Below are 10,697 nucleotides of genomic sequence, written 5' to 3' on the forward strand. Positions count from 1 at the left end.
ACTGACACATCTCCACTACGGAAATTCAAATGTACCGACATCTGTGACCTCAGGGTTACATTGTTCCCAAGAATACACAGAGAAGGCAAGTTAATGCCAGTAAGTACTTGAATTTTCTGTATAACTGGTGAGTCAAAGGTGACTTTTGAATCATGAACTTTTAGCTCAGCTTTTGAATGATATTTAAAGTTCATTTCTGCTGAATTTCTACTCCAGGAACTGTAGTAAACAGAAGTAATGGGGTACGATTGGGGTGATTATTGTTTCTGAGTTTGTTTCAGAATTTGAAAAAAAAAAAGTCAGTCTTGAAAATCAGCCTTTTTACAGCTTTGTGTTTTATAAACAAATCATGGAGCAGAGTACAGTAGAGTGGAATGCAAACAATATCGACACTGCTGTGCAGTTTAGAGGCTTGAAGCCCAACTCCAGCTCAACTCCAGGCAAATTTAAAAAAAAAAAAATTATATGGAAGTGAATAGATTTTACTGAAACACATTTTCTGACAAAAGGTTGTATGCTCTATTATTTACATCGTATTCTATGATACACAATATAAAAACAGAAAATTGTGTATCAGTAAGAATAATCAGCTTCCAATTTTTGCACCTCACTTACTCATTGTGTCCTAAAACGGACAAGCTGGAATGTAACTAAAACCCAGCAGGAAATGTGTGTTAACTTTTTATTCTTTCTATGCTAACTAAACATTTAAGAGGTGCTGGCTAAATATTCATTCTCAAATATAAATGGACTTTAGTGACATTACTGTGATTATATGTTTTATGTATGTAGTTTTCGTAGTGACGTAGACTATAGCAGTAACGAATGTTTTAAATCCGTTTGTTGGACTGTTAAATCATGAGTTCTCTTTTCTGGCATAAAAATTTACCAATGTAATTCAAATATTTTTATTATCAGAGCCATATGAAAAACCACGTTTCCAAACCAATCACTAAAGTGAGTGAAAGGAAGACATTTTTGTGATGTTTCCTATCAGTATTACCTTCCTGATTACACATTAAGGAGTAAACATGTAAGCCTGGACTTCAAGAGGTACTCAAGTTCCCATCCCCCTTATAGATTCCTTGCATTATTTTTACTACTAATTACTACGAAAAACTGGGGAGCTGACTAAGAATACTGAAGATGCTGTCCACAGGCATAAGAAAATTGCATTTAATTTCCTGTTATCTACCCAAAGCATCAAGCTTTGCTCTTTCTGAAGTTCATAAGCTAGTCTATTTTTTACAAAATGAGATCTTTCTGTGTTCAGGATTAGATTCAATAAAACTAGAATCAAGGAAATGCATGAATGACATGCTTAAGAGATCTCCATTGTAAAGAGATGGAAATTATTTTTCTGTAGTGTAGTGTGATGTACGTTTTGTATCGATTTTTTCTTCTCCCACTTGCCCAGATAGTTTTTAAATTTGATTATAAAATTCGTACTGACTTCATAAGAACTTTCCCTTTAGAACTTTCTGTTGTTTTGGCTGTTTACTCCATCTAGATAATAACGATGGATTGAAATGTCAACACCTGCTTGTTTCCATCAGTTTTAACAGGAGTCATGGGTTCTGTCAGCACGTGAACTTTACTGATATAAAAGCCTATGGGTCTATCAACTTCTTTCCTATGAAAGAAAGGCTACAACATGGTTGTGCTCTCTGTTGTTTGGCTTGCTGCTTTTTTCTTTTTCCTCATGCTCAGCTGAGGCCTTATAATACTGTGTATGTTTCTATATGTGTTATACAGGCATAAAAGTAAAGCAGAGCTTGAGCTGCAAAACTGACAATAAAACATCTCAGGAAACTAATAGAGCCAACACTCCAGTCCAGCCCACTAATGCAATTTTCAGGTTGCTTTCTTTTAAAACTGATTTTGTTTCTGTATCCATTTTCCCTGCTCATTTGTCCAATACCACAATCTGATATACTTTGGTCATCATTCAGACAATACCATTCAAAGGAGAATATTTCCTGAGAAACAGAAGAAAGCCTGGGCAATGAGGACTAATGACACATTTCAGATGGAGAGTTACAATTAACGCAATATTAGCACTGGCTTCAGCAAGGCTAAGGTTTCACTCCTGATATCCTAGAAAAGGTTGATGTCTGGCAACACGACATGATTAAACCGAGGGAATGGCATGGAGCTGTGTCATGGAAGGGGAAGCTGGGGCTGCACCAGATGGTGGTGGGCATGGAACAGGCTGCCCAGGGCTGGGCACAGCCCCAAGCTGCTGGAGTTCAAAGAGAGTTTGGACACTGCTCTCAGGCATACGGTTTGAATTTTGTTTGATTCACGTAGAGTCAGAAGATGGACTCCATGACACTTGTAGATGTCTTCCAACTCAGGATATTCTGTGATTCAAAAGCAAAACATCAGCTTCTTGTATCTCAAATAACGGAATTTATAGCAACATAGATGTCAGTAACCCTAAAGGAATCTGTGTATGCTTCAATCTTTTTACCACATACTTGGAGTATTCCTGATAAGTCCGCTGTATCTGGTATATTCTAAAAATGTTTAACACCTGTTCTCAAATCCCTTACAGAAGTACATAGTAGTAGGACCAAGCAGTAACTGAACATGTCAATATAGTGGTAAGGTATGCACACTATAAACAAAACAACAACAAAAAACAACAACAAAGGAACCCTCAAATCTCTTAGGAATCTTCAGTGGTTTATTTTTAGTTATCTGTAACTTCGAAACTGAGTCATGATGAATACAGGAAGCAGTTCAATCTAAATCCATTGAAATCCATAGAAACTGAATTGTGCTCTCCCATAATGTTATGCTTTGGACGTAATGCACCAGATGATAAGTAGGATTAATTCCCATCTAGATCTGCAGAAGTCAATGGCTCTACAGTCAGCTGATGCACAGCTGACAAAAGGTTGTCTTAATACAAGCAGCAAAAGGAAAGGTGAGGAAAAAAAAAAAAACAACCAACACATTAAATTGTGGAACACAGAGAAGCAAACAAAAGCTTGTGTCCTAAGGAAACACAGCTGAACAACTAGTTCTCTTTGTCCCCACTGCTCCCTGAGTGAAGGTGCTGCAAACTGACACTGAGCTCTCAAGTACATAGGACATGGGAAAGAGCTATCTGAAGAAAGACATGGCTCTCCCAGCCCTTACCTCCACATGGGTGGAGGGGATTTGCAACAATTCACAGTTTCATCCCTTGAGAAGAGAGATGAAGCAATGCTATCATCAGATGTAGCGCACAGATAGAAAACGTTTCAAGAACTCTCCAGCAATCCTGCTTTATTGGCAAGGCACACGTGTGTGAGAGCATTTACGTGAACTCATACACACAGCCTGCGGGAGGCTTTGAGTTCTGTCCGGCTCTGAGAAGAACCACTGTTTAGACGCTCTAATTTTGGTCCTTGGAAGAGCTCCCTGCTGCTGCCCGACTGAGCTCATCGCTGACTAACAGGGCACAGAGCAGAGCAACGGGGAGCTTTGGGAACGCGTTCTTCATGATTGGTACGTGAAAGGTGGTCTTTTATTTGCTTGTATGAAGTAACAGCGCCTGCCACTTTTTGCCCTGCGAGCTACAGCCCATGACGGAACATTTAATAGCGAGGGAGGTGAAAACAGAGAGACCGGGCTCTGAGTAATCCGTCCGAGCTTCCACTGCCCTTCACTTGTCCGAGTTCGAAGCAGCGCTCCCGCAGCCCTGCCAGCCGCCGCTCCAGCCGGCACAAGAGGCAGAAAGAAGTTCTCCCAGCTGGTTGCCCTGCGAAGCCGATTACCGGTTAAATCGGGAAAAAAAGAAACCCTTCTGCTCCCCTCTTTCCCGACCTGCCGGCGCAACGGGAGCCGGAGTGAGCCTGACGGAGGCGGAGCGGAGCGGAGCGGAGGGAGCGCGCAGCTTGCCCGGGGCTGCCGAGCCTCCTCCACACCCGGCTGCTCACGTTGGGTGGCTGCGGTGCCTTCCTCCTCCTCTTCTTTCTCCTCCTCCTCTTCCACCCCTCTAATCATCCACCCTGCCCGGCGCTGGCAGGGGCAGCCACCACCTATCGCGGGGCTTTGCCTCCGCCTTCCACCAGCGGAAACTTTGCTTGGCGTCAACAGGAGAGGATGGAGCCAGGGGAGCCCCTCAACCGGTCCCAGGAGGGGGCAGAGGTGCCCCGCGGGGAGTTCAACGCTTCCGGGCTCCCTGACGCGGAGGGGAAGCCCCTCTTCGGCATCGGCATCGAGAACTTCATCACCCTGATCGTCTTCGGCTTGATCTTCACCCTGGGGGTGCTGGGCAACTCGCTGGTGATTACGGTGCTGGCTCGCAGCAAGCCAGGCAAGCGTCGCAGCACCACCAACATCTTCATCCTCAACCTGAGTATTGCCGACCTGGCCTACCTGCTCTTCTGCATCCCCTTCCAATCCACGGTCTACGTGCTGCCTACCTGGGTGCTGGGTGCCTTCATCTGCAAGTTCATCCATTACTTCTTCACTGTCTCCATGTTGGTGAGCATCTTCACACTCTCGGCCATGTCTGTGGACCGCTATGTGGCCATCGTGCACTCGCGGCGCTCCTCCACCCTGCGCGTCCCCCGCAACGCGCTGCTGGGCGTTGGGCTCATCTGGGCTCTCTCCTTTGCCATGGCCTCACCAGTGGCTCATCACCAGCGCCTCTTCCACCGCAACGGCAGCGACCAGACCTTCTGCTGGGAGCACTGGCCCAATCCACGCCACAAGAAGGTCTACGTGGTCTGCACGTTTGTCTTCGGCTATCTTCTCCCCCTGCTGCTCATCTCTTTCTGCTATGCCAAGGTGGGGCAGGGTGGGTGCTGGGGAAGGGAATGTAAAAAGCGATGGTGACCATGGTGGTGGGAGGTCTGTGAGCTGGACTTGGACATGTCCAGTATACAGATAGACACGGCATTGTTAGGAACCAGCAGCATTAGGAGGTGAGGGGGCAAGAGTGAGTTAGTGGGGATGGGTTTTATAGTGGAGGGATGGCTGGAGACGTGTGTGTGGCGCAGACAGGTCAAGCGTTGCATGGAGTTGCTGGGGATGTTGTGTGTTCTTCATACACTTACAGGTCCCCTCTCCTTACAAAGTGTCAGGAAGCCCCAGAGCTCTGCTGCTTCCTTTGGGACCACAACTCTCTCATTTCCTTGCAGTGCAGTATGAGGAGTTTAACTCGAATGAAGTGCAACCAAGCAACAAGTTGTTCAGGCTTCCAACAAAGCAGTGTAGCTCTTTTGAAATGAAGAGTGTTGAAAACAAAACAGCAAAACCCTACAAATTTGTTCTGATCCAATTAACATGTTAGGAGCAAAAGGAATACGGTGTTGCCTGGTCATTGTGAACCTCACCCTGCTCTGCGGAGGGACATTTACTTCAGAATTCAGAAAGATCAGATGCTAGGAAGCAACAAGTGAGAACCTGGGTTGGAAAAAGAAATTAGTACTGTTGTCTGAATGGGTTTACTTAAGGGCTTTCTGCTTAGGCAAACAGTCACGTTTTTCTGCAGATGTTAATTGCAGCCTTTGATGTAGTATCAAGAAGAACCAGAGCACAGGCTGTGGCCCACTGAGCTGCACAGAGATCCTTCCAGTCTGTGTCAGCAACCTCCAGTCGCAGGATTTTTCCTTAGGCAGTAATTTGGGTTCAAGAGAATAGGACAGCCCTTGCAGATAGGGACTACTTAGATGTCACGAAGTCACGTCTTTAATTAGCACATTAAATAGGTATAGTTAACATGTTTATACATAATTTTATGCTCAGTTGTATGTATTATGTATATAATGTTAGTTCAATTGTGGAAACTCTGGTTGGAACAGCATCCAACTCTATTAAACTTTGAGTTATGCAAAACTCAAAGGATGATGTTTTTAAACTATTGCTGGTAGTGAAACAAGTCCAGCCTCACAAATCGAGAAAAAAAAAGTTTTTCCATGTAAACTGCATTCCGGTTTCCCTGGGTAAATACACTGGCACCTCTTCTATGTGGTGAATGTAACAGCTGTGAGAGGAAAGAAACTTACTGTAGCCTTGTATTGTTAGAGTTTTAAGAACATAGTGAATATTGCAGGTAGAATTTCAGCTGTTATCAATTCTTTCTTATATTTGTAAAAGCCAAACTATTCTCAATTTCAGCTTAATTACTGGCCTTAAATATATAATTTATATATATATATAAATATATAAATAAATATGACAGAAAACTGAAAGCAAGTCTTGAAAACTTATGACAGATCTGCATAGTATACAATAAAGGGCATTTTTAAGACTGCAAGTGTAATAAATGGAACATGCTATATTGCAAAGCCCTCATATTATAGTAGATACCTCAATGTAAATATGAATATGAGTATTTTTTAAATAACAACAACCCTGTGTGAAATACATGCCCAGAACAAGTCAATGAAAGCAATGAAAGCAAATCCACTCCAAGTTACAGCTAAAATCTCATGCTCAAATTGCTGCCAGGCTTGAGCCTCAGCCCTGCTTGGGCTGAGGATGGATTTGTTTTGAGCCTGTATGTACAACCCTGCATGCTGCAGAGTTAAGCTGAAGAATGAATTCCAGGAGACATGTTGTATTCCCACTGGTGTCAATAAAGCTGAAAAATGTCATGGCTCATAGAAAGCTATTGGAGATGGTTGAGCCCTGCAGCACAAAGGCTTGTTCCTGCCCTCATTAAGAGCTATGAGCACATCTCTGACTGCAATTCTGTGACACATGGGTTACAGTGAGGGAGAAATTAAGAAGAACAGAAGTTGAAAATCAGAGCTGAAGTTTTGTCACAGCCACTGCTACTCTCCTGAGTCTCCACTGAAGTGGGTCGCAATAGGCTCTTATTGATGTCCCTAAAATGGTGTAATGTACAACAGATATTTTGGCTTCTCAGTGCATGCAGGGTTAAAAGAGAACTGCTCTGTAATAGCATCAGAAGTATTACAAAGATAAACACATTAGTTTCTTATGGACTTTGCTGGTTTTCATGAACTGTGGATCAGCTAAATAACACAATTTTCTGATGCAGTAAATTGAGATGAAGGAGACACATTTCTCTATTTGAATATATTGTCTTTTCCAGGCTCCTTTAAGGCATTTCTGTTGTTTCCTTTTAAAGCAAATTGCAATTGAACTTTCAGTTCTGAAAGTCTCATTTTTTAGATGCTCTAACAGGGGACTGAGTTCTTTCCCTTTCTCTGTTGCTCTTAAATTATGTTAGGAGAGATTCATTTTCATGGGGTTCTGTCCCCAGTGGACAGCAATATTGTTACGAACCACAGATAGTGCTGAAATAATGGCATATGCCATAGAACTAGAGCTGGAAATCTCAAATAATCTGCTCTTAATCTCATCTCATGCTCTGCTGTGTGCTTTGAGCTCTCCATTTCCTCTCTCCCACAGATAACTTTGGGTCAGTTTTAACTAAATATGGCATAGAAGTAAAAACATGAGAAGTCTTGATATTTCCTTAGTTTTGTGAAAACAGGAGCCAGTGTAGAAGACAAAGAGTCTCAGTCTTCTCTGTTCTTTAAAGAGTCAGAGTGCACCCAGCTGCTGAACACCAGAAATACCACATGGGAAAGAGGTTTTGTGAAGTGCCTGCTCACAGAGGAGGTCATCTTCTTGAGCACTTGTGGTCAAGAAATCACAAATCCTCAGAAAGTCAGCCTTCATTGGCCCCAGAGAGTCTTCAGAGCTGCTCTTTAAAGGAGCTCACAACTTCAGGCAGAGCAGTAGTCATTATATGGTCGTTAGTTGAGTTACAGCACTGCACGGAGACAGTCTGTATTCTTACCTTTTATAGTTTATCATATTTTATTTGCTGTATTTTTTTTGTTCCTTCAAGTACGGGTATCATAAATTGATACATTTACATACTAATATGTTATTAAGGGGCAAAGTAATACATGCACACTGGGCTTCTACCAGTTGGCACTTGTCCAGGCAGCGAAGTGTGACAATGGGTTTTGGGTACCCCTGCTGTTGAGAACCCAATTATGAGGCTTGAACTCTTTCAAACATCTAGGCTGGACACCTAAAATCATTAGCAAACTTTTCCTTTTATAGATGTATAATGTTAAAAGCTATTTTTTAATTTATTCCTTGCCTGAAGAATGTTTCCATTATTATCTATCATTCTGAACATTCTGAATTCAAGAAAGTCATGTATGATTTATAAGGTTGGTTAAAAATAAGCCATACAAAAAAAAAAAAAGAAAAAAGAAAAAGAAAAAAAAAAAAAAAAAAAAAAAAAAGAGGAGCCTTAACATTACAGCACGTTTACATGGTTCTTAGCAACAGATATTGTATCCTAAATTTTACTGAGTAGAGAGGAAAAACTTTATTGGAGAAGACTGAACTTCACTGAAAAGAAAAACAAAAAGTTATGACACATTAGTGACACTATTAAATGAAAGAGGGTGAAAGATCTGTTGTGACAATAATAGTAGCAGCACTGCTTTAAAAATGGATTGCAGGTAAAGGCACTTGAATTTAAATAAGGTTAATAATACAAAATGTGGTTCAGAATGTAGTGGTCACATTATGGCTCTGTTAAACAAACAGTTCACTTTTATTAGATAATGACCTTGGGCAGGCTTTCCTGCTGTATGGTTTTAAATGGATAAAGTAACAAATAATGAAGGTGTAGTCAGTTGAACAGTTATGTACAGACAGACAGGAAATACGCTTTGAAGCAGTGCAGATTTCAAACTTTTGTATTATTTGGTAGGCTTATATGAGTAGGTGCAGATAGCTTAAGCTATTTTTCCCCTCCCTTTTTGAAAAATCCATTTTTCAAATTCTTTTGGTTATAGTGTCTCAGTCTGTGCTACAAAGCCATCTGAAGGTACTTTCTGAAACAGCTGCAAGCAAAATGTGATAGTCTATAGGCAAAAGCAAGCTTCCTGTCCAAATGCTCTCAGTGATAATTTTGACTGTACAGATTGGACTAGCCTGGAATTTTTGTACTTTTGTCATCCTTCAAGTCTCCTTACACCCTATGTCACAGAAGCATAACTGCTGTCTTGCATAAACCCATCTCCAGAGCACAGAAAAGATATTCTTTCCTCAAGAGCCATAAATGAACTCTCATCAATAGGTACATGAAAGCCAGAGTTAGCAATTTCATGTGAAAAGCTAATTTTTCCACAGACCTGAACTTGTTCAAAAATGTAACCTTTAATAAATGCAACAGGTTATGACTTTTTTTTATCAAGTCTTATATTTTATTACCTGAGTTAAATATGCATGTAAATGTATTAGTGGATATTGTGAGAGATTTTCTTTAGAATAGCCTGAGACAAAATGAGAGGAATAGGCAGAATTAATATTCATTCAGGTGAAGTGGCTGTTAGAGGAACAATTAATTATTTCTTGGCCCAGAGAAGAGATAATTCAAACAGGGTGGTAAGGAGGGGTGACTTTGATTTGCTTTGTGGTGTTCGTGCATAAACATGGCCCTTAACATCCCTCTGCATCTCTCTGTGTAGGTCTCTGAGTACTGTTCCACAGCTGTTGATCAGTAATTCAATTCTGCCTGTTTCTTGCTGCTGGTTTGCATACCATCTGGTAGAATGCCATGCAGAGCCAGCATGTTTTCACTGCAGAGGCTGCACATCCTTATTCCATAACACATGTACACAATCTGAAAGAGAGAGAGTTGAGAAAGATTAATTGGAAGATTATCATCTAAATCTTCAACTCACACAGAATTTTTAGTAATAGATTTGTCTATTCCATCTCTCTTTGGACTGGAGAAAGTTACAATGCAAAATAGCTGCGTCAAAAGTTTCAGAATGAGAGCTGATATTTATAATTTTATGAGTAGATTTTTCAGTTCTGAATTTTTGGAAGAGTGCATCTAACTTTAATATTGAAAATCACAGTATAGTACAGGTTCAGGGTGGCAGGAGACAGGATCTGCAAAGGTCTGGTGGAAAAAGCCTATCTACTTAAGTTACACGAAACATAGAAACATAGAAATCCCAAATTGGAAGGGACTCATAAGGATCATTGAGTCCTATTTCTGGCTGCTAACAGTACCACCCAAAAAGAGACCCTATGTCTGAGAGTGTTATCCAAATGCTTCTGGAGCTCCAGCAGCTTTGGGCAGTGACCACTTCCCAGGGAAGTCTGTTCCAGTGAAGAGGGAGGATAAATGAAAAAGAAGCGATGAGAAGTGAACAGCATTTCTCCCATGATCTTCTATTTTCACACCCATGGATTAACCAATTCAGTGCTGTTGTACATGGTGAATAAAGGATGTGTGAACCAGAGAGGCATCTCCTTGCATTTCAGAGGTTCTTCTGTATTTTCCATCTGGCCTACTTCATCCTGGAGTAGGAATAATGGCTGACATCCAGCCAAAGCTGGATCTTCTCAGAGAAAAAATATTTGTTTTCCTGTCCTGTCTTTCCTGGGTTCAGATTGTCCTGGTGGCAGCCAGGCTGGTATTTCAGATGTTATTATGCTGGTATTTCAGCGTATATTTGTTCCTTCAAAAGAAGATTTTTTAATGCATATTTATTTTAATTCTGGATGATCTTACCTATTTAGTAGTTGTCAGTTCACTTTGGAGGTATGTAAAGTGTAACTGTGACATCACAGCCATCTAACTGAAGACTCTACATTCTGACTTTTAAATAATTTTTAATATAAATAGAATATATTTATTATATATTATATATTATATATTATATATTATATATTATATATTA

At 41.0% G+C, this 10,697-nt stretch overlaps 1 protein-coding gene across 1 annotated transcript in view; it reads left to right on the forward strand.

Moving 5' to 3' along the window:
* The first annotated feature begins 4,000 nt into the window (after nt 1–4,000).
* Nucleotides 4,001–10,697, forward strand: part of GALR1 (galanin receptor 1) — a 14,203-nt gene continuing 7,506 nt past the window's right edge. Inside the window, exon 1 of the mRNA XM_042840000.1 lies at nt 4,001–4,785. Coding sequence (XP_042695934.1) covers nt 4,096–4,785 — 690 coding nt within the window. The 5' untranslated portion in view covers nt 4,001–4,095. The remainder of the gene's footprint in view (nt 4,786–10,697) is intronic.

Source organism: Centrocercus urophasianus, unplaced genomic scaffold (genome assembly GCF_019232065.1).
Source record: "Centrocercus urophasianus isolate 14NV4802_14NV808 unplaced genomic scaffold, USGS_Curo_1.0 seq_11, whole genome shotgun sequence".
Classification (NCBI taxonomy): domain Eukaryota; kingdom Metazoa; phylum Chordata; class Aves; order Galliformes; family Phasianidae; genus Centrocercus; species Centrocercus urophasianus.